General features: G+C 36.6%; 1 protein-coding gene across 3 annotated transcripts in view; it reads left to right on the plus strand.

Moving 5' to 3' along the window:
* Positions 1 to 25692, plus strand: part of ncam2 (neural cell adhesion molecule 2) — a 267126-nt gene that overhangs the window by 226791 nt on the left and 14643 nt on the right. For 2 of the 3 annotated variants that reach the window (XM_065251960.2, XM_065251961.2), the window contains exons 14-15: positions 130 to 251; positions 14230 to 14404. In XM_065251960.2, the coding sequence (XP_065108032.1) occupies positions 130 to 251; positions 14230 to 14404 (297 nt within the window). Of the gene's footprint in view, positions 1 to 129; positions 252 to 14229; positions 14405 to 24140; positions 25349 to 25692 lie in introns of those variants that run through there. The other variant, XM_065251962.2, reaches the window with a different exon arrangement.

Below are 25692 nucleotides of genomic sequence, written 5' to 3' on the forward strand. Positions count from 1 at the left end.
GCTTTAAAAAGATCTTTCAGCAGTTTAACTATGGCAATAAAAATGTGACACTGACCATCAAAACTGAGATAATTGATTGCATTTGTGTATGGATCATTCCTATGTTGTTCTCTTTCTTTTGGTATTCAGGAGAGCCCAGTCCTCCATCGGTTCAGGGTCAGAGAGGGGTGGGGAAAGCGTACAGGCTTGGTCTGGTGAAGCAGGATGATGGAGGAATGCCCATCTTGGAGTACATTGTGAAATACAAAACAGTAAGTCAGACTCCACAAACCAAAATGTCTATAGAAAATCATACATTTTCTTAGTTTGCAACTAAGAGAAATCTTATTAAAAAGAGATCTTATTGTACGTCTTAACAATTTTCTGCTTCACTGTATATTAAATTACTAGGTTATTTCCAACTGATCGTTTGGTCAAAAATGATCAAACCAACACTATTTCATGGCAATTCGTACATATTTTTTGAGTTGGCTAATTCGTGTTATTTAGTATGACCACATTTGTGCATTTTTGTTCGATTTGTCTTGACCCCGTGACGTTGGGGTTAAGGGCCAGGGGGTTTAGTTATTGTTTTATGTTAATCATACGGATTTGCACAATTAACTTTATACGAATTAGTCAACTCGTAAAATGTGTAAAAAATTTCGTGAGATCAACCTGGACGAACCCAACCCATAAGGTTGTAATTTAACCCCTTATGTGGCGCAAATTAATATAACTAATCCCAGTCTTATTGAGGTGAAAATCTTTATAGCAGTTTAATTTTAATGTAAGAAATAAAAATATGTCAACATAATAATAACATATTAATTTTATAAATAAAGCCTCAAGTAGTTGTGATCCAAATTTTAAAATCACAAAAAATGTGGTTTGTGTCACACTTTTAGTGGTTTTACCAACAACGGCCACTAGGTGTCAACGGTTTGCTGCATACTTTTGTCACAAATTAATAAATTACTGTCACTGCATTATTATTAATGCAAAAAGGTTTTGAAATATAAAAACTACATTCTTAGAGCTTTCCAATAATACATAGTTTTATAGTTCATACAAATTTTTTGAAGATTTATACTAGGATATAGTGTTATGAATAAATATTAATTAATATGCATTCCTGTGGGGGAAAGTCATGTAACAAAAAACTGTCACTAGATTATTTCTCTTATCAGATGACCTTAAATGACTTTGCGTAGTTTCTGTAGTACATTTTGAAACTGACCCTCACTATGTCATAATTTTTCCCAAATGGTGATGATGAAATATGAAAACTACATTCTTTGAGCTTTCCAACGATATATATAGTTTGTCAAGATTGCTTAGGTATAGAATAGGGTATTAGTGCCATACATGTGTAAAAACAAATTGGGTCCACCTGTGGCTGTGTGACTCTCACTATGTCATAATTTTCTCAAAATGGTAATGCAATTTAAAAACTACACTCTTAGAGCTTTCCAATGATATATAGTTTTTCAAGATTGTTTAGGTTTAGGATAGGATATTACTGTTACAAATATATAATAACAAAGTAGCCTGGGTTCATCCCTTTTTAAACTAACAACCCAGCATTTTTTAGATTGTAAGCATAGACATTGTACCTCTTGAAATAAAATTTGAGAAATATTTTTATAATAACGTTGGCATAAATTGAATATTGGAATGTATAGGAATGTGCATGTAGAAATGCCACAACAATTGTACGATGAGATCCGAAGATAACCAAGTCTTAAGGGTTCTGCTTATTGGAAATGTTTTGCAGAATAAAAAACATTAGAGAATCCTTGCCTATTGAGACTGAGAGTGTGTGGATTAAACTATATCTTTCACAGCACCACTATTTTCATATAGCATATGTCATCTATTCCTGTGTTTATATTGAAATAAGTAAAAAAGGTGAGCGTTTTTTTGTAGGCAATTTTCAGCCAAACAACATTTTACTATTGTAAAATTGAACTTATTCATTAGCTACCTGGAAAAACAGAAATGTACAGTACCATGTGGTTTTGTGGTTTATATTTGTGGAATGTGAGAGGGAGTTATTGCGGTAAACATGCAGAGAAGAGCAGGCGACAATGTTGATAATGAGCAGTGAAAATATGTCTCCTTTGAGCATCCGCCCCTTAAGCATGCACCAGCTGCAGTGCTCATGAAAAAATGGTTGAGTAACTTACATGAGATGCTGTTACTCTTCTTCCGTGTTCATATTAACAGTTGTGTGGAAGTGAAGATGCTGTGGGTGTGAGAAGGCGGTTTGTCACATATCAGATGATCATCTGACCTTCTATTTCGAAAGTCACCTGTCATTTAAACGTAACTGATGTTGTTATCAATGTATGCATTTGAAAAATTATGCCTGTTTGAACTTTTCCATGTGAACCAGGATCATACCAATGCATTCATTCCTCTCTTTGACCTCTCATATTTCAAAGGAAAGAAATGTGTGGTTGTTAATTTGTATTGAGAAGAGATGAGGAGAGGGACGAAGAACAAGTTTGGTCAGGCACACTGTTAAAAAAAAGTTTTGGCAAGTAGAGTATTTGTTTAGTAAAAACACTTCGACTTGCGTAAAAGCTTTTATATCACAAAGATCTTATTTGATAAATGCATTCCTACGTGTGGAAACCGGGTGTGCCTTATAAGCCTTGAAAAGTGAAGCCTGATCGCCCCCTGGTGGCTGGCTGCAGTACATGTCATAAACCCCACCCTCTCCATTCAAACGAATGGGACTCTGCTCTAAATAACAAAAATTTACACATCCAATAAAAGTTTCCGAAAGATGGTTTTGGTCCTTTCAAGTAGTTGTTATCACGCTGATATGTTCAAGTGTTCATTATTGTGGTAAGTTTTTATTTTAGCTTGTAATTTGATGCAATAGAAACGGGGCATATCGTTATGATTGGCGTGGTTGAATTGGTCGCGCAAGCGTTTGGGTGGACGTTTGATACGGCAGCTTTGCCTCTGGCTCCCTGGACAATTCCTTCTGCGCATGCCTTGGCTCCAAACTCACGTTTTTACGTAACATGGCGGCGACCGTGGTCGGACATTTTTGGCTTCAATTCATTACAATGGTGGGAGGCGACGTCGTGTCGTCCATCTTTTTTTACAGTCTATGGTGGAAACCCTTAGGGATTTTGAAGGTTAGTAGTTGGATTTACAGGTTAGCAGTAAACTCAGTCAAGATTTTGTGGGCGAACACTTTAGATTACACCCTGTGATTTACCCCATAAGTAAAAAAATAAAGCATACTTTTTTCTTACAACAGTGTACCTCTAAAGTATATACTTGTAGGGACAGTAGTGTTCAAAAGTGATGTCCAATTTTTAACAGTTGAAATCGCTTTGTATTAAATATTTTATTAAAGATGCATTAAAAGTGTTGTATGCATGTCACATTGGTGTGTTTGGAGTATAAACTGAAAGGATTAGTCGAGAAGAAATTATGTTTTTTGAGGAAAACATTCCAGGATTTTGGACCCCAACACTTAACAGTTTTAATGCAGTTTAAAATTGCAGTTTCAAAGGACTCTAAATGATCCCAAAATAGGCATAAGGGTCTTATCTAGCGAAACGATTGTCATTTTTGGCAAGAAAAATAAAAAATATCCACTTTTAAAACACACCTTCTCATCTTCCACCGGTCCTGTGACGCGCCAGCGCAATCTTAACCTCTTGACATGATGACGTATTACGTGAGGTCACGCTGGCGCATCACACGACCGGAGGAAGATTAGAAGTTGTGGTTTAAAAGTGCTTTTTATTCTTTGTTTCGCTAGATAAGACTCTTATGCCTCATTTGGGATCGTTTAGAGTCATTTGAAACTGCAATTTTAAACTGGATTAAAACTATTAAGTGTTGGGGTCCATTAAAGTTCATTAAAATGAGAAAAATCCTGGAATGTTTTCCTAAAAAAAAAAAACATAATTTCTTCTCAACTGAACAAAAAAAGACATCAACATTTTGGATGACATGGTGGTGGTGAGTAAATTATCTGGATTTATTTTTAAGAAAATTGACTAATTCTTGAAGCTCAGCTTTGAGACGAATTTAAAGGGGCTTCAAATGACTATAAAATAATTAATTTTACAATAAGCAAGTCATTGTAAGGAGGCAAATAGACATAATCTCATTGCATTTCGTACCTATTTTACATTCGTATGAATTTGTACGATCTCATTTGTGCGTTTTTGTACGATTTGCGTTCGCACCAGTGATGTTGGGTTTAGAGTTTCATTAAATGCTTTTTCTGCATAATCTTACATGTTTGTCTGATTCACTTGGTATGAATTCATAAGCAATAGCCATCTCGTAAATATAATTTCCTGTCAGATCAGGTTGAATAAACCTAAATTATAGCGGTTTATCCGTGTCTGTGTCATTGTTTGTACATAAAAAGCTTTTTGTCTTCTGCCAAAGTGTTGTATATAGGTATGATGACAAAATTTTCAAAAACCCCAAAACTCTAAATTTATCACATGACTAGACAGAGCAGACATTACCATTTGCAAAGAAACAAGGATTGTAAAAATCTGTTGAGTATTGAGAAAGTTATGATATTTTTAATATTAGAAATCAGGGGAAAAAGTTATATATGGATGTCTATGGAATGTGTGTGACCGAAATGCTGCTTATTCACAAGTTTTTGCTTGTAACTCTCTCATTTTATCAGATATTTGCATGAAATTTTAACAGAAGGTAGAATTTTGTTAGTACTTTCAAAATAAATTATAAACATTTACTGTTTTAGTTGGAATGGGCATCAAACTTTAGTTGGAATGTGCATCAGACCCATGGTAACTATGGTTTTTAGAACGATTCCTGCAGTGGACGTTCTGACAGAGCGTTCACTGTAGTCTATTAATAGATACGTGACTACCAAATTTCCGCGGTTTATTTAAATACCTTCTCCACCATAGACTCAGACTACAATGTTTCAGGACCAAGATAAAAGATATTTATTTGGGTCCATCTACCTTTCATTAGAGACCAGAGCTTAGTGGAAGCACACCGCCCGGTTAAAACTGACACAAATGTTTAAACAGTTGCTGTGAATCAAAAACACCTCCGAGTTGAAAGTTATAAATATCAAACGCTTCCGGTGGTCGGACTTGACCTATTTATTGTCGTATTTAGTAAAAACATACTACAACCTTGCGGCGAAAAGTGGATATTGCATGACACACATTTAAAAGTACTGCGTGGGCTGAAACAGATTCTTCGACCCAGAAATTCGACGCGCGTGCCCGCGATGTCAGCATTGCTATTGTATATCACTTCCTTAATGCCGTCTCATGAATTGTTTATCGTCAATATTTGTTAGTAGCATAAAATTAGACGGATTGTCAACAAGACTTCAAATAAATCTCACTTGGAGCGATCGCAGAGCCCCCTCAAGGGTATCGTCTCTCTAAAAAGCCCTGTTTAATGCATCAGGCGGTTTGCCGCTCCGCCATAGTCTCGCACGATCCTCATGGCTTGTTTACAGGATGCAAGAGGTTGTTGAGTGATGCCAAACTTGTGTGTCCACACATTCACCGCAGCACTGCAGAGCATCTGGGTCGTTTTTTTTTCCACAATTCCTCTGTTTGTTTTCCCCCCTCATGGGTCTCAGTGCTTCCGTGTTTGCTTCATCTCTGATTGTCTCACTCTGTTTGTGATGCCTGGCTTCTTCCACGGCCTTAATAGGGTCTGCTGGTGTGTCCCCCTCCCTTTATTTGTACGTGCCCCCTTTTTCCTCTCTCATTTACACAATTTATTCAATTTCAATTTAAAGAACTTTATTGGCATGATTGTGTCACTTACAATATTGCCAAAGCATTATACATAAAACGAGAAACATACAATAACACAATATTAACAAACATTAAGGTGCAATTAAGCTAAGGTGCTGGGTGATGGATGAAGTACTACTGCAAATAAAATAAAATAGAATCAGAGGATATTTACAATATAAAGTAGACTTTGAAATATAAACATATGAAGTATACAAATGTAAATTTATGGGGGCAGATGAGAGGTAAAATAAAAATACTGTACAAGATCAGGGCTGTGGATTATTTCTGATGGTGTGTAACTGATAAATGAATTTAGCAGCAGCTGATGGGTGTCTGTCTTCCCCCAGTAACATCTTCATTTGATCTGAATCTGAAGAGCTATGAAACTCTGGTATGAGCTTTGAGATTTTGTCAAAGTGTTTTTCTCTAAGCTCTTTATATTTACCACAGTAAAGGAGAAAGTGTGTCTCTGTCTCGATCTCACCACTGTCACAATGGACACAGATTCGCTCTTCTTTTGGGAGCCATGTTTGTCTATGTCGGCCTTTCTCTATTGCCAGACTGTGATCACTGAGTCTGTATTTAGTGAGGATTCGTCTCTGCTTTACATCTCTAACAGTGGAGAGATATTCTGACAGACAGTATTTTCTGTTTAGTGCCCGATAACATTCTAGTTTACTTTGGTTTTTACTTTCATTATCCCAATGATCCAAATATAAAGTTTGACTTTCTTTAATGATTTGGTTTATTGTGGTTTGTTTGCGTTTATTAGTGCTGGTCTGGAGTTTTAGAGCCAGTTGACAGATGGGACTGGTTTTAGGTCTCTTCTCTTGAGTTTTAAGGGCTTCATATTGAAGTGTGTTCGGGGGACTTGAGTTTAAGTGTGACCAGAATTTAAGGGAGCGTTTTTGGATGTGTATTATTAGGGGATATCTGCCTAATTCAGCCCTGCATGCATTAGTAGGTGTTCTTCTCTGAACTCTTAAAATATTTCTACAGAATTCAGCATGCAGGGATTCCATTGGATGTTTGTCCCATTTGGAGTAATCTGTTAGGCATTGTGGACCCCAAACCTCACAACCGTACAGAGCTATGGGCATAATTACACTATCAAATATTTTACACCAAACTGTAGCAGGAATGTCTGTTTGTTTAAATTTGCCTTTGATGGCATAGAATGCTCGTCTAGCTTTCTCTTTAAGTGCATTTACCGTGAGACTAAAACCGCCTGATGCGCTGATTTTTAACCCAAGATAGTCATAGTGTAAGGTGTGTTCTAGTGCAGTGTTTCCCAGAGTAAATGTGTATCTGTTATCCTGTAATCTTGCTTTTTTCTGGAAAATCATAATTTTAGTTTTCTTCAGATTGACCGTCAGGGCCCAATTTTGACAGTATTTCTCCAGCAGGTCCAGGTGTTGCTGTAAACCTTGTGCAGTGTCTGACAATAGCACCAGATCATCTGCATACAGAAGAGCTTTAATCTCTGAGTTGTTTAGGATGAGACCGGGTGTGCTGGATTGTTCCAGTAACACTGCTAACTCATTAATATATAAGTTAAATAGAGTTGGACTCAAGTTACAGCCCTGTCTCACCCCACGCCCTTGACTGAAAAATTCTGTTCTTTTGTCACCGATTTTAACTCCGCACTTGTTTTCTGAGTACATGGATTTAATGATGTCATATACTTTTCCTCCTATGCCTGATTGTAGAATTTTATAGTATAAGCCGTCGTGCCATATCGAGTCGAATGCTTTTTTAAAGTCAACGAAACATGCATAAACTTTGCCTTTGTTTTTATGATGAACGTGTTGATTGACTAGCGTCTGTAGTGTGTAAATGTGGTCAGTGGTGCGGTGGTTTGGTAAAAATCCAATCTGACTTTTACTTAAGACGTTGTGTTTGGTAAGGAAGGCCTGAATCCGAGCATTTAAGATACTACAGAAAGTCTTCCCTAGATTACTATTTACACAAATGCCTCTGTAGTTATTGGGGTCAAATTTGTCTCCGCTCTTATATAGCGGGTGTATTAAACCTGTACTCCAGGTTTCAGGAAAGTGTCCAGTTTGTAGGATTAAATTAAACATTTTTAAAAGTGCCTCTTGCATTGCTGCAGGACTGTGTTTCAACATTTCTGTTCTGATGTTGTCTAAACCGCATGCCTTTCTGGGTTTTAATTTCTTTAGTGCTTCTTTTAGTTCTTCTAAGCTAATCGGGTAATCTAAAGGGTTTTGGTTGTTTTTAATGATGGATTCCAATTGTTTTAGTTTAGTTTGTAAATTTTTTTGATCAGGTGTAAGACTATCTGAGGAGATTTCCCTGAAGAGGTTTTTAAAGTAGTCTTTCCATAGTTCTCCATTTTGTATGGGTATGTCCTGGTTTTGTTTTTTGTTTAGGCTATTCCATTTTTCCCAGAATTGATTATTATGAATTGAGTCTTGGATTTCTTTGAGAGTAAAATTGAGGTGTTGTTGTTTTTTGTAGTGGATTGTATTTTTGTAATCCCTAAGTGCTTCGCAGTAGTTTTGTCTTATTTCTGGTTTGTGTGGATCTCTGTGTTTTTGGTTGGAGAGTTGTCGAAGACGTTGTCTTTTACTTTTACATTCGTTATCAAACCAGATTTCATCTCCAGATTTTACTTTAGTTTTTTTGTTTGTACGGAGTAGGTTTGCTTTGATTGCGCATCTTTCATAAATATGATTTATTTGTTGTACTGCAGCATTTACCTCGATTTTACTAGTCATAAACTGTGTTGTTTTAAATGTATTAATTAAGTTGGAAATGTCTTTGGAGCTGACTGCACTAATTAATTCGGTTTCAGAGTTTGGGGACCATTTAAATGTTGGGTTCAATTTGGTCAGATTGCAGGGCTTTTGTTCGCTTCTATGAGTTTGTTGTGTTCTCTTTATAAACACGTTTATTTGACAGTGGTCTGATAAGGTAGACTGTGGTCTGACTGTAAATGCTCGTAATAAGGAGGGGTCTAGGTCTGTAATGGCATAGTCAACAACACTAGCGCCAAGAGATGAGCAGTATGTGAATCGACCTAAAGAGTCACCTCGGATCCTACCATTAAGCATATATAAGCCCAAACCTCGACAGAGACACACCAACTCCCTACCATTTTTGTTAACTGTACTGTCAGGGTTGTTTCGTGTTGTAGTGGTGGGAATGAGATGCATGTTTGTTTTCAGTATATGATTATTCCCATGAGTGTCTATAATGTCCGGTTCTGAGCCTGTTCGGGCGTTAAAGTCTCCACATAAAAGTACATTTCCTTCAGCCTGAAAATGGCTGGTTTCCATCTGAAGCTGATCAAAGAGATTGTCCTTGTAGTATGGTGATTCTGATGGAGGTATGTAGGCTGCACAGATATAAAGGTCCTTTTCGCAGTCTATGATGCCTCTTTTGAGTTTAAGCCAGATGTGTGTTGAATCCTTTTTTTGTACAAATAAGTCATTTTTTAAAGTCTCTTTGTACCAAATGATAATGCCGCCAGAGTCTCTTCCACGTTTCACGTTGCAGTTCTTAAGTGATGACAATATAATTTCTATGTATCCGGAAGGGCAGCGAGTGTCAGTGTCCGATCTGCACCATGTTTCTTGTAGAATAATGATGTCCTGATTATTAATGTTTTTTAGGAACTCTGTTTTTAGAGTTTTGGCCCCTAAGGTTGAGGAGTAGAGGCCTTGAATATTCCAAGCGCTTATAGTAAAGGATGCCATTGTGAGGTAGAGATAGGTGTTTTGGTAGTCCAGTTGCCTTATGCTAGCATTTTACAGATGAGGTGTAGGAGATTTCTCACTTCTGTAATGTCTGAGGAGCCAGTGTGTTGTTTGCCCTTTGCAATCTCAGCATATGTGGACTGCTGTGATGGTGAGATGGGCTGTGTTGCTCTGTTGGTAGCTTCTGACTGATAGGTAGAAGTGTCCATATTTGTAGATTGACTGAGGCTGAGCGGAGAAGTACTTGGTTGGCCTTCAGTCTGTTTTGATGTTGTTTGCTCTACTCTGATGGGAGAGGTTTTTGTTTGTAGATGCCTCTTTGAAGTCGTATGCTGGTTACTGTCATGGCTGTTGGGTCTTGTGCGATGATGTTGTGAGGAAGAGGGTTGTGTCTTTCTACCAAGAGCTGCATCTTTTAAGTTTTTAGCAAAGATTCGTACACACTCTTGGCTTAGGTGCACGTGATCGTATAAGTCTTCTGTTGTAAGGCTCGGATGGTGTGCAACTTTGATTGCCGTGAGGCTGGAGCATGCAGAAGTGATCTTCTGGTTTATGCTGTTGATCAGGCCAGCTGGATAGTCCTTCCTGTGAAGTAATGTGGAGATGGTGATGTTGGCTTGTGGGAATATCCTGCGAGCCTTCTCAGCCACTCTTACAACACTGTCAGCGACTTTCTCTCTCTGGTTGTACAGATCATTTGTTCCGGTGTGTATGACAATGTTCTGTGGGTTGTGCAGAGTGGATTGGTGGAGGAGCTGGAGTGCGCTGTTGGTTGTGGGGCACCAAAATTTGCCAACCGCATGTTTGGGGAAGAGCTTCTGATGGTGTAAGAATTTGCCATTCGAGTCTATTAGAATGGCAGTTTTTGGTGGTTGTGGTTTTTCAGAGCGCTGTGAGGTCGGACTGGTGCGTTTTTGGGGACTCTGCTGGGTTGGTTGTGTGATTGTCCTGTTATTGTTTCTCTGGCAGTTATCTCTGTTGTTTTGTTCATTGGCTGTTTGGGAGCCTGTGGATGTGCATCTGGGGTGGATCTTATGAGAGCTTTTGATAAAATTTTCCAATTTTTCATTAATGCTTTGGATGAGTGTGTCTTTTTCCACTAGATGTTTCTTCAGTTTAGACACTTCTTCTGTAAGAGTTTTGTTGTCTCTTTGGAGATTTTTTACGATCATCTCCAGTGTGCCTGTTCTGCTGTTGTTCTCCTCTTTTATAGTCTTTATTTCCTCTCTTAGCTGTTGAGTAGTGTCGGATTCTTGGAGTTTGCTTTCTTTGAATTCAGCGATTTCCATCTCCAATTGTGAGAGGCACTCCTGAATCCGTTGGATTGACACTGCTGATCTTGGTGTGTGGGGGGAGGGAGGGGCAGTGTGTTTTCGTGCAGGTGAAGATGTGATTTCTTCATCTGCTGTTGTTGCAGCTGATGATGATGTTGGGGGGAGGGATGACTTCTCCTTCTCTGCTAAAGCTTTCAGGCCTGCAAAGTCTCTCTCAAATTGTTCCAGTCTGTCCTCAGAGCCCTGGATCATAACAGTACCATTATGATATAGGTTGATGTTGAATTTAGGTGTAGTGTCCAGATATAATTGTCTCATTGCTTTGTTTCCACCCATTTTAAGATCTTTGTAGGTAGAGCAGAGTGCTGAATGCCAGGCATTTGGGTGTTCTGTGTGGAAAAGCAGGTCTGCTTTTACGTTCCTCTCGTTCACTTGTATAAAGTCTGCTTTAAGTGTTTCTGGGGAATCTTTGATCAGTTTGGTTTTGAATTTCTTTCTTGCAGTTTCACTGGTTACATCATCAGGGTATATGATGGCCAGGGTGTTGGGGTCCCATCCCGCTGATGTGTTACCTCCATCCATTGTTACCTGTATTGCTGTATTTAGTTATTGAAATTTAAATGGTATCCAGCTGGCAGTTGTCAGAATTTGTAATTAGGTGGGTCGTTTGCAGATTGTTGTCCTTTCAGGGGAAAATTTAGCCTTTTGTTAGCCCTGGGTGCTTTCACAGTAGCCAATTGACACCTCTAGTGAAAAACTTTGGTTGTTGTTTAGCAAGTTTGGCAGGCTAAGATTGACTCTCCTTTTGCTTGGTTTAATTTAAAAGCTTGGTATATTTTGTTTATTTTTCAATATCTGTTTATTTCCTTAGGTTTCCAAGGTTCAATACGTTTAGAGAGACTTACTGTTCACTGATATGGTCAGGTTTTGGTAGCTCTTTGTTGTATCCTTGGTTCCTTGTTACTGTGATCTTTAAAAAGTTGTAGATCTTCCAAAGAGTTTGTATTTGGAGTTCAGATAAAAAGTTATCTTAAAATCCAGCAATGAAATCCAGTAGAATCAAAAAACAATCCTAGAAATCCAATGGAGTTTTGGGTAGTTGAAATTCACTTGTAATTTCTCTGTTGATAGTGGTCTCCCTCACTGCCAAGGTTGCTGCAGGATCCTTTGTGTAGTGTCCTGGCTGTTTATTCCAAGAATTTTAGTTTCTTTTTTTTAAGAAACAAAAATTGGTCCAAATTGTGATGATGATGTCAGCAAATATAATCCAGAGGATAATGTCCAAGAAAATCCCAAGTATTCTGTTTTTGAAGAAGGTGTTTTATCATAAAATAGTATAAAGTAGCAGGAGCTCAGCAGTGCATGACCTCTCTCTCTGACCTCTCTCTCTCTCTCTCTCTCTCTCTCTCTCTCTCTCTTACACTCTCTCTAATACCCGGCACACATGAAGGTGAGCACAGGGCAATAGAGATGTCACAGCCTGCTGAGGCAGGATGCCTAAGGACTGTCAACATATGAAAGGCACATTCAACCATTTAGCCTTTAAAGAGCTGAGGCGTTTTAAAAATGTCAAAATATAAAAGCTGTGAGTTTTTGAAAGGCAGCATGTGTGGGTTTAGTTCAACATTTTAGCCAGTGGGACAGACTGCACACACATAGACATGATATTACAGTACATGTACACTTGTTCACTTATGGTCTACAGGCAAAGGCACAAAGAGAATAATGGGAGCGTTGGAGTGCTTCTGCTATATGAGTAAATGGAGGAAGCTGCGAATCAGTGGAAAATCTCTTTCTTGTCTGTTGCTCTGAACAGGGTGCAGATGGCCTTTTAGGCCACTTTTGTCTGCAGTTATTTTATTCACTTTCTTACTGTAACAATTTTAACTTATTCCCCGCCAGCCTTTTTTTTAAGTTGGCTGCTAGCATTTTTTGTGATTTTCACAAAAGTTTCACAAATTGGCTTCCAGGAAAATTTTCTTCTATAAATATATAAACTTACAAATATATCAAATGAAAGAACAGACCGTTTGCTTATAAACAAACAAACAAAATGGGAAAAAAAAAACGTTTCATCCTATCTTTTGTTTTCTTTTATAACCTTTTAGATAAGGGTTGGGTTCTTCAAAAATACAAAATTGAGCAAAAATCTTAAATAATTGCATTTTTGTAAAGGAATTTTGTTAGAGATTAGATTAAGAATGATTATCAAAACATACATGGAGTTTAAAATTAATTATATTAGTATTTGCCTCAGTTTTTTTATAAATTGGGTAAAAGCGACATCTAGTGGATAATAGCGGAATTACAGATTACCGTAAAAACTCGTCAGGAAAACATCATTTGCAGGATAAAGGAAAGAGTTAAAGGATTTGGCTAAGAAAAAGCATTGGCTTTACAACTCTTGGTTTAACACAGTATAGAAGTTGTATAAAATATTTTTTAAAATGTATTAACAATATTTATAGTAATAAATAAAAAAGGGCATTTAAAATAAGTATTTAAATTTGTGTAATACAATGAATTTATTGTTCTTTATATTGTTATATATTTATATTGAGATATTCTACAATACATTATTTCATTTTAAGTACAAAAAGTTGATTATATGTGACCCTGGATCACAAACCAAGTCATAAATATATTTTTAGCAATAACCAAAAGGTATGGGTCAAAATTATAGATTTTTTTATGCAAAAAAATCAGATTCCAAAGCCAATATTGTGCTATCCCTACCAACTATACTGCACATCAGTGCAAAGCTTATTTATTCAGCTTTCAAAAAATTGACCCTTTAACTGGTTTTGTTGTCCAGGGTCATATATTTGTATAAAAAATTTTCCTTTCATCAAAAATTTTTATCCGGTCTAGTGATAGACCGGTATATTGCAGATGACGGTATATCGGGCGATATTTGCATATGTATATATTATGTAAATTATGTAAATATGTTTTAAGTACTATAAAAGGGTATATTTATGTTATGTTATGCATAAAAAAAATGTATGTAGTTTCACCAATTTTCTGTTTGTTTCTTATTTACTATAATTACATTTGTGTTATATCGGCCGGTCAGACAGCTTTCTTAATATCGTTATCGACATCGGCTTTAAAAAAACCCATATTGGTTAACCACTAATCAGATCCACAAAGGACACTAATGCAATAATTTGAATTATTTACCAAAAATATGATGAGAATTAACTGTTGCTATAAGTCCTACACTTCTGCAAAACTGGATTCTTCGCAGTGACAAATTTCAATCAAAGGTTCTTTAAAGAACATTAAGCAACATTAAGATTCTGTGGATGTCGGCCAAAGAACCTTTTAGGAATCTTTACTTTTGTAATCTTTACCAGGTGTGTACATGCACTAAAATTAAGTTTAAATGCTTATTGTATGTGTTTGTCTTGTGCACATGTCTGCGCGTATATACCTAAACAAGCAATTGTGGGTTTTGTGCAGGATAAGGAAGAGCAGTGGATGACAAAACTTGTTCCAGGTGCGAATGATTTTGTCCTGCTGCAGCCACTTCAGTGGAACACGCAATATGAAGTTGAAATCACCGCTCGCAACGTCAAGGGCTTGTCTGAACCCACCTTTGTGAAGTTCTCCATGCCTCAGAAGCCTGATATTACAGGTACACGCACTTCCACAACACACACGAAAAGCATTGTAGTTTTTCTGCTATCTCTGTGTCATGCGACAAATTAAGCCTGATTACCTCCAGCACTTCATCACCCACTCGCAATATCTGTAGCGGAAATTATATGTCTCCCGTCATAATTACATGCTTGCTTGAGTTCAGCACACTTGCCAGGTACCCACGCTTGGTCGAGCTCACGTACCCCACTCACAAATCTCAGATTCACAATCATACGTGCAGCATAACGCTTTTAATTGTTTGTGTATACTTATCAGAGGTGTTTTGTTCGAGGAAACAAGATAGGTGGTGCTTTCTCAAAAAAAAAGAGAGAGAAGTAGTCGACATTACTAAAATAGAACAAAATAAGTGACAAAATATGAGATCCAATAATTGGTGTGACTGAAAGTCCCTCAGTGGGAAAATGATTTCCTGTTACAGTATACTTCATAACTAGTTTTAAAAAGGTGGAATCGTTTGGATAAAAGATTGGTAGATTAAATCTGTAGAAATATTTTGCTTAAAGTGCACCCATTACAGTGCAAAAAATGATTTTCAAGAAAACAAATTCTTAGTTTTTTTTGTCTTGTTTTCAGTAAAAATATAAAAAAATTCTTAAATTAAGATGCTTTTTCTTGATGAGCAAAAAGACCCAAGAAAATAAGTCTAGTTTTTAGACCAAAAATGTCAAATTTAAGTGATTTTGTGCATAAAACAAGCAAAAAAATCTGCCAATGGGGTAGGCAAAAAAATCTTGAAAATTTTTCTTAAACACTTAATTCAAGAAAAACCCCATTGGCAGATTTTTTGGCTTGTTTTATGCAAAATCACTTAAATTTGATATTTTGGGTCTAAAAGCTAGACTTATTTTCTTGGGTTGTTTTGCTTGTCAAGAAAAAGCATCTTAATTTAAGAATTTTTAGATATTTTTACTGAAACCAAGACAAAAATACTAAGAATTTTTTCCTTGAAAATAATTTTTTGTAGTGTATGGCAAGTTTTACAAGATGTAATATCTCAGGTGTGCTCAGAATGTGTTTCTAAAGTTTCAGCTCAAAATACCTTACATATACTTTATTATAGTATTTCCAAAATTCCCCTATATGGGTCAAAGACAAAGCATGCTGTTTTAAGGTGTGTATCTTTAAATGCAAATGAGCTACACTGCAAAAATGATTTTCAAGAAAAAAAATCTTAGCATTTTTGTCTTGTTTTCAGTAAAGATATATAAAAAAATTAATTGAGATGCTTTTTCTTGCTGAGTAAAATGATCCAGGAAAATAAGTCTATTTTTTAGACCAAAAATATCAAATTTAAGTGATTTTGTGCATAAAACAAGCAAAGAAATCTGCCAATGGGGTAAGTACATTTTTCTTGAATTTCGTGTTTATGAAAATGTTCAAGATTTTTTGCTTACCCCATTGGCAGTTTTTTTTTTGCTTGTTTTATGCACAAAATCACTTACATTTGATATTTTTGGTCTAAAAACTAGACTTATTTTCTTGGGTCGTTTTGCTCATCAAGAAAAAGCATCTTAATTTATGATTTTTTTGATATTTTTACTGAAAACAAGACAAAAATACTAAGATTTTTTTTCTTGAAAATCATTTCTTGGAGTGAAAACCCCCCTTCTCCCTTACACTGAAAAAAAAAACTTTCTTACTTAGTATTTTTGTCTTGTTTTCAGTTGAAATATCTCAAAATATTTTCTTGATGAGCAAAATGACCTAAGAAAATAAGTCTGGTTTATAGACAAAATAATATATATATTTTAAGTAAATTTAAACTTAAAACAAGCAAAAATATCAATATAAAAAGTTTACTTTTTTCTTAAACACTTAATTTAAGCAACATTTTCTCACCCCATTGGCAGATAATTTTGCTTGTTTCACTTAAATTCCCTTAAATTGTATATTTTTTGTCTAAAAACTAGACTTATTTTCTTAGGTAATTTTGCTCATCAAGAAAATTCTTCTTGATTTAAGAATTTTTAGATATTTCTACTGAAAACAAGACAAAAATACTAAGTAAGAAAGTCATTTTTTGCAGTTTACCGAAAGAGACAGTGAGCACTTGCAGTTAAAATAAATCTAATTACTGTAAATACAGTCTGAGCCAAAAGTATCTCACTACTTAGATATGGCGGACAGCGTACAACTCACTGAGGGTGACAATTATGGTAATGCAGGATTGTCAGTCAGTGGCTGTGGGCGGGGCTTTATCAGTGTGACATCACATTAACAAGAGAATAGAAACTGCATGTCTAATGAGTTGGCTTTAGCTTAATGGGGATATAAAATGAGAGGGTTGATTTTGTACATTGTCGTGTGGTTGTGTTCACACACTGCTAACACACATTTATGTCCAAACACCTTGTAAAAGTGGATTTCGCATAATGATTTCCCCTTATCAAATTCCTATGTGCTTGTATTGTCAGTGTGCACTCTAAAAAATCAACATTGGGTCAAAAAGAGATGAGCCCATTCCGCTAGGTTGTAATTTGCCCCTTGCTGGGTTGTTTCAACCCAAAGTGCTGGGTTTGTTTATTTTTCTTTGAACCATTTGAGCGACTAAACATTTTTTAAAAAAAACATGCTTTTAGAAGTGGCTTTTTAAAGAAATACATTTGGACTCTCTAGGTCCCAAGAGACAATCTGGGGCACTAGAGAAAGCCAAAATATTCTGCAACACCTGAGAGGCTGTGTTTTGACTTTAAATGGACCTGACATTAGCTACATCAAGGATAGTTTGCCGGGCGCTGATATAAAAGTAGATTGCTGAGGAAGGTGACGGAGAGTATCAACCAAACAGGAGAAACAAGCAGCACAGATCCACCCAAGTGTTTTGTGTTTCCCATCAGTAATACAGAACCACTTTATTTCTGATGCTTTTTAAATGGAGAACGAGAAGGATCGCATTTTTAAGAGGTTGGTCGATTGCATGTCTACTCTCATTACCTCTGTTTGTGAATGGGATCCCAGGACAGGGACATCTTTCATTTTCAAGCCAAAACCCAGTTAGAATTTGCCTTTGTTATTGGCTTAAAATAACATTCAAATTACAGCCACTTAATGCATCGCAACACTGGATGGACAAGCAAGTTTGTCTGTTCCTCTTAGCTTCTGTTCCAATTAATATCCTTGGGAGAATTGATTTAATTGTGGGCACAATTTGATACACGGTGAAATGCATTGAAAAGACAATAGTGCTTTCTCTCTGATGAAGGACTTATATTGTAATTATCTGAAATGATTGGTGGTATATTTATTTTTGTCGATATGTTTAAAAAACCTGACATTGATGTGCCACATAAAATATAAACATAGTTTATAAAGTTGCTTGTTAATCTTCACCTAAACAAAGTAAAAATTAGAGTATATTTACGACCTTACATGTTTAAAAAAAAATAATTGACATTTTCTTGCCATTATTTTTGAATGGATTTCAGCGCGGTGCATGGAGTTTTGAATTGGAGCCAAAAATAGCTCACTAGATTCTGAAACAGATAGACTTCATTCATGACAAAACTTCACATTTTATGATTTTTGCTTCATGCTCTTTGGTCCGTTGCAGTAAACATGATTCTCTCACTGATCTTGCCAGTTGATGGGCCAAAAAGTATATCCCAAAAATGCCATGATTTTGACAGCTGATATTTAAATTATGTCCAGACCTGTCCAATTATGTGCGAAATGTCACCAGAAGATTCATAGGTGTACAATTGAATGTGCGTGACATTTGTGTGTAGCATTATAGGACTGCTTGGATTTACACTGTTAATCGGATGTACCACCTCCCTCTTCTTTATCGTTTTTTCTCTCACACACACTCTTTCTCTCTCGCTCTCCCTCTTTTCTCCCACCGGCCCACGCTCTTATTTATAATTCTATTGTGCTTCGTCTTCGTTGTTTCACTCTAAACAATCCTGCTCACCAATTCCCTCCTAATGAATTATGCAATGCATTCTGGGCCACAATGAAATCGCTGGGCTTTTTGTTTTGCAATGAACTGTCACTTAACTTCCTTTTCTGCGTGCCTATATAAATGCCCCCAATCTTTTCAATAACAACAAACATACTTTACACTGATACTGGTTTGGACTGTTTGCTCTGTCCTTATAATTGTTTCATTCTATCACGCAACAACATTATTCTCTAATTTACTCCTGCTTATTTCCTGACCTCCACCGAAATAACATGTTTATCTCATTGTCACTCCTGCTCTCATCATTTCTGTTCATGCACTGCTGTGTCATTGTAAATAAACAATTCATTCACTGGATTTTGCTGTCAATGTTCCCTAATCTTTGTGGCTTACACTGAGCAAAACATATTGGGCCACTTGTATTTCTATCAGCTACCATGATAGACGTATATAGTATATATAGGTATATACAGTACTTAGAATGAATATTATGCAATTTCTCTTTTTAACTTTACCTAATGTGTAATGTTAAGGTTTAAAGGCGGGGTGCATGATTTTTGAAAAACACTTCGGAAAAGAGAGTCGGGCTGAATACCAAAACACACTTTAGCCGTATTCGACCAATCAGCAGTAAGGGGCGTGCCTACTAACCGACATCGTTGCCTGGGTTGCGTATGTGTGGGGCGGGTCTATCAAAAGAAGGTCCAGATATATTGGGGTAGGGGCGTGTTTGTTTAGGTGATTTGAAATATCAACATTGGTTTTCAGAGATTATGCACCCCGTCTTTAAATGAACAGTATGTAAGAAATGTATATCAATTAATCATAAAATGGCCCTGATATGTCACTAGGGCTGGGTATTGACAAGGCCTCACGATACGATACATGTCTCATGATGCAATGCATCACGATACAATACAATACATTGCATGTTGCGATACATTGCAATACTATTTTTTTTATCAAAGATGTAAAAAATAGAGCTGAAATAAAATAAAAAAAAAACTTTTTTTAAAAGCCAAATTGCTTTCACAAGTCGGCTTTGAAAGCTGCAGGTATTTTAAGTTTTCTGCCATTTTCTCACTCCTGCTAACTTCTGAGACATTGGCCGAATGGCCGTATATGACAGACAACTGGACAGTGACAACTACAGCAGCGGCGGAGGAGGTTGTTTAAAGCACACCCACTGCGCAAAGTGACGTCGGAATTACGTCTTTTTCATGTAATTTTTGGACGTCCGAATCCGGTCCATAAAAGGGGTTGTTTTGTAACGCCAGGCGACGTCTTTTTTTCGACGTGTTCTGCACGTCTAAAAATGTTGACAACCGTAGGACCGCCGTTTAAGGAAAAGAGACATGAAAAAAGCGAAAAGACATGATTGCCTCTGCACTTCACCCATCCACCGCACCGAAACCTTTCAGACATTTCCTGCCGGCCGTGGGATTCGAACCCCCGATCTCCGTGTTACAAACAAGTCTCGCTAACCACTCGGCCACGTGGCCATACTTTCAAGATGTAAATAAGGCATTCTTATTGCATTCATATCATGAACAATTTAATATGAGAATATTTTCATGTTCAATTGTTAGTATGGTCATATACTTTTAATATAACAAACTACACATTTAATTACATATTCTGAATGGTACATTTAGATGAATTTTGTATGTAATTCAAGAAAGCAGAAAAAACAGTATTGTTATAATAATATAGACTATTCGTATGTATTAATCATGTTGGTACAATAATGATGATATTTGTAAATAAACACATTTTTATAGGCCTAATCATGTAATATAGACATAGACCTGTCATAGACGTCCAAATGACGTCCAAAAATTACCCAGTTTAAACGTCAAATGTGGCCCATAAATATGACGTCCAAATGACGTCCAAAAAATTACCCAGTTTAAACGTCCAATGTTGCCCGTCAATATGACGTCCAAATAGGGTCATGGTGGGACGTCCAAATAGTGGACCTAGTTTGGACGTCGAATACATGTCCAGAATTGGTCATGGACCGACGGACCCAATATAGACATGATCTGCACGTCTATCCGACGTCCTGTGTTTAGTGGGCACAGAGGGATTTGATGGGTTTTTAAAAATATCGATAGTAGAGATTGAAATATTGATAGACTATCGGGGGGAAATGTATCACGATAGTTGCTGTATCAATATTTTTGCACAGCCCTATTTGTCACTAGACATTAAGAAATAATTTTCATTTCAAATATTTATATCACTGACATCAGTGGCCTGGCAAGGATATTGTCATTTAAAAAGTGGGGTTGCAGCCCTCAACTGATGTTTATGTTGTCATTTTGTGTATTGGCCACCAGTTGTTTTATTGCAGTACCAGTTTTAGCCACAAGTTTTTTGATTGCAATATCCATTTTGGCCACAATCCTACATACTGTTTCCTTAAGTATAAAAGTATGCTAAGTCTCATGCTCAAAGTTCAATGTGAAGGAATATTCTCTTAAAAAGAAATAACCTTTAAGGACTACACCAAACAGCTGATAAAGTGCAACTGCTCTCTTCTTCCCATGGGCGTAGATTTAGCGTGGGACGCTAGGGACATGTCCCTACCAATATTCAGGGAAGACTAAATAGTCCCTAGCAATAATTTCGACCAAACAACTAATCTGTATTTATATATAACCACTGATGTCCGTCTGTTTCTTGTGTTTCTATGTTTTACTAATTATATTTTAATCAGGAAGCATTTAAATGAGATTAGAAATCTTTTACAATCCCGTTCTGAATAAAAAATGCTCCATTTGGTACACAAACAGTTAACTCTCGTTCTCTGCAATGAGTCCCGCCTCCGTAACTCACATCGCTAATATGATTGGATTGTCATCTCTTTAGTCCCGCCTCATTAACAACATCGCTTTATGATTGGCTTGTCTTTACTCGCTAGCGTGTAATGTAACCTGCATTGAATTTGTTTTGTACACCGTGCCGAAGCTCGCTCAACAAGACGCGCGTGATTATTCGAGCTGTAGGTAAGTGAGGAAGAAAGCATTATTATACCCACTGTAACTGTTTCATGCACAAAATACGGAACAAGTTGCATCACATGATGATTCAAAAACAGTTTTTTCTCCAATAAACGACAATCCCATGTTAACCTGAGGAGTTGCAAACACTAAAACTTTTATAAATGGGGTGGCAAGTTATTTAGGGGGTCCCTAATCCATGAAAGAAAAAAGGCACAAATATGATTTCATAGATGTAGACATAACGTAAGGTTGCATTTTAAACTTATATTTTATCACACTGATTAACTGTCTGTTAATGAAGTAAAAGAAGATCTAATGTTAACTACAGAAGCATTCATAAAAGTTGTTCAGGAAACACCATATATACATACACCTACTTCAACACTGGGATTTTTTGCTAAATTAAATTAAGAATGAAATATAAAATAACAATGAATATTCTTCAATGTAGTAAATATGGATTCATATTTTCTATATAGTGATTTTCTTTTCTTCTTTTTGGCTCTAGGACATAACCAGTTGTTTATTATAGTACATTAAATTTGGGATGGATCCGAGGGTGGCGGCCAGATGTCACTGAAGTGAAAACTGAGTTGTCTATTGTTTAAGTCAAGTAAACTGCGATAAACAGTTTTTGCAATGCAACAATTTTATTTATGTCCCCACCAATGCCAGAATCAAACTTACGCCCTTGCTTCTTCCTTACATCTTGTTAACACAATGTCTATAATTAAAATAAAAAGCCCCTCAGAATATGCACATAAAAAGGGGGCGAGTCAGTGTATAAGAGTGTTGTTGCCATTGCATTGAGATGCTGTTATTTTCACGCCGGTTGCAGATGCCTTTTGTACGGCCTTTTATGAAGGTCAGATTTAGGGAACAACAGTTACAATTTATTTTTAATATGGTTCCTGAACATTATAAGCCCGACAACAAAGTCTTAGTTCAGCACATTTTATGGAGGACAGCTTTCTCAATCTAAAACCCCATTCACATGTATCTTTGGTCCCAGAAAATACCCGTAAAATTGCCAGACAAGCTTCTGTGTGAACCAAACATGTCCCGTAAATCTTCTGGGATCGTTGCCGGAAAGAGGACCTAGTAAGATACACCGAAAACCCTCTGTGTGAACAAGAAGCCCAAACAATGCCGTAATGGGCGTGCCGTAGGCGGGACGTGCGGGTCATCACAACAAAAGTTATGTTATGGTTCAGCTCTTTAAAACGAGAGATTTACATGCATATCAACATTCACGACGAGAAATGTTGCAAACTAGATTGAAGCAGTTATCAGGACATGATAAATGAGACGCATAAACAACAATGATGCACGTGCTGTAGTGAGGATGCGCATGTCATGGGAACATGAAGTTGGTTCAACTCTTTAAAATGAGAGATTTTCAACATTCATGACAAAAAATGTCAGCAAACTGGACTGAAGCAGATATCAGGTAAGTTAGCTCATCACGCACTGAAGCGGAGATCATTCAGCAGCATAAAAGAATATCGCGTCACGTGCTCATTTGAGCTTATAATAAAAAAATATGCCCGCTTGTCATCCCAACAAGATATATCGTTCAGCTCTTCAAAACGGGGGTTTGTATATTAACAATCACGATGATATTTACTGGCAACATTTTGTTCAAAGTTGAATGAACATGAAACATTTACAAGTCTTTGTCTTTACAGAGTAAAACTAAAAAAACAGCTTCAAGGAAAACGTTCTGGGAAACAAAATCTGAAGCAAAAAACAGAAAAAGGTTGATGATGATTTCTGGTTCCCAGAATGCTTTGCATGAGGCTGTTATTGTATAGTTTTATTCTGTAAAGATAAAGACTTGTTAATATTTAAAATTTATTTAACTTTGAACAAACTCTTGCCAGTAAATAACATACATTTAAATCTACGGTAAATTACCGGCAACCCAGCTGCAATAACATTGTAATTTCTACGGATTTTTTTTACAGTGTAGGTTTCTTCAAAAACAAAATTTTGAGCAAAAAGCTGAGATAATTCCATTCCATAATTCCAATTTACACAGAGGGTAAAATTCAGATGGACTTCATTCAAGGGAAAAATCCACTTAAAAAAAATATATGCTCATTTTCCAGTTCCCCTAGAGTTAAACATTTGATTTTAAAATTTTTGGAATCCATTCAGCCGATCTCCGGGTCTGGCGCTACCACTTTACGCATACCTTAGCATAATCCATTTAATCTGAGTCCATTAGGATCGCGCTAAAAATAACCAAAGAGTTTCTATATTTTTCCAATTTAAAACTTGACTCTTCTGTATTAACATTGTGTACTAAGACAGACGGAAAATAAAAAGTTGTGATTTTCTAGGCAGATATGACTAGGAACTATACTCTCATTCTGGCGTAATTATCAAGGACTTTGCTGCCGTAACATGGCTGCAGGAGGCGCAATGATATTACGCACCGCCCCGAAAATAGTCCCCTTGGTAACTTTTAATAGCAGGGGACTATTTTCGGGCAATCAAATGTTTAACTCTAGGGGAGCTGGAATATGATCATATTTAAAAAAATAGTGAAGTGTCCGTTTAAGATGATGTTCATAAGATTTACCCTAATTTGGGAAATTGTTGTTTGAAATGTAAAAATAAAATCAGTAATTTTTTCTTCATATTGGCCATGGCCATGCAATAGCACAGTTTAGAGGGAACATTGTCTGTCTTTTGTGTAACCATTACAGCCCTAATCCTGCACCCTTTGCTGGCTCCACACACCTACTGTATGTGTTTCCCTTTTCCTTCCACTCCCCCTCTCCATCTCATTGCAGATCAGTGTTGTGAGCCCCCTTCAACTGGACGTGGACATCCCCTCGCACAGCCCATCAATGCGATGACTGTCCTTGGAGCTGCCCTGTCACTCTTGCTGTGCTTGTGTCTGTGTTGACATTCCTCCATCTTCACCTTCCCTGGAATCAGACCAAAAGACTGAACCAGAGACCCGTTCCTGTTTTCCCCGCCACTGGGCTTCATGTCGTGACTCTTAGCCATGCCAGTTCATTGCCTCTTGCCAGACTCCAGTGGCGTTCCCAAAACCCATGTGACTTTGACCGCGGCCCTATACTTCTGAGTGGTTCGCTTCACACTCTTCATGCCAAAAACTGAGCCTGAACAAAACAACTGATTGGTTATTAGAGTTTTTTACCTGTGACAATAGCGATCAGACACTTAGCTGTATGTTTAATGAGCTCAGCTTTGCTAGTGTTTACAGATGCAGTAAGCCACCCGTGCGATGGCTTTTCCATCCTCTGCGGTTACTTTGTTGCTGCTTGTTTCTACGGGCTCTTTTGTTTTGGTTTATTATCACAATGGGAAATGTCAGCAGTTGTATCGCTTGAAAGAATCTATTTAATGATGTTGCCGATACGCACACACACAGAGCTATACAATGCAGCACTCATTAAATGGAGTCAAGTAGGATTTCAAATTGATATGACTTTTAACAATGGCATCATAAATCAGACGGGCCTGCCGTACCTCCTGTTACCCATAAGATGAGAAAAATCAAACATTGTTTCTCCCTCCCACAGTTTTAAAATATAATGCACATTAATTTTCATTCTCTGTGTACACCTCTGGCAAAATTGTTTCTTTATTGTTTCTCCTCGGTGTTGATGAGAAACAAAATAACTGGAGTTTTCAGCTGTTTGTGAATAAGAGTATTTGGATAATGTTGCTATCAATAAGGAGGTGTAATATAAGAATAGAGTAAATTAAGCTATTACAGTCATTCAATAAATACGTCTTTGTACAGATTTAAAATCACATGTGTTGTATTTTACTCCATAATATAAAGAGAATGAACCAATTTTTTTCTCATGAAGTTGAATGATGTAGTCTTATTAACTCCAACAATCCCCAACAGCATTCTTAAAAAAAAGTACCCAGCCAGCGGCAGCAGAAATTTTTTTCTATAAGTATATAAACATACAATATATCAAATGAAAGTCTATTTATCACCTCTCAGATATGGGTACACTGAAAAAAAATTATTCATTATTTTTTTTAAAGTAAGTGGTTGCAATAATTTATTTAAACTACATTTAAACAATTTTTTTTAAATAAAATAAAATAAAATAAACTTTTGTTTAAATAAAGCTTAAATAAATTGATTGCAACCACTTATCTTAAAAAAAATGAAGTAAATTGAATAAATATTTTTTTCAGTGTAGGTTTCTTCAAAAATACACAGTTTTGTGCAAAAAGCATTTCTGTAAAGGACTTTTGTTAGTAATCATATTCAGAATGCTGATTAAAACATACACAGAGTTTTTATTGTTTTTGAATCAGTGGGTGTTTAAGTGTTTTATAATTTGGATAAGA

This window comes from Paramisgurnus dabryanus, chromosome 15 (genome assembly GCF_030506205.2).
Source record: "Paramisgurnus dabryanus chromosome 15, PD_genome_1.1, whole genome shotgun sequence".
Taxonomy (NCBI): domain Eukaryota; kingdom Metazoa; phylum Chordata; class Actinopteri; order Cypriniformes; family Cobitidae; genus Paramisgurnus; species Paramisgurnus dabryanus.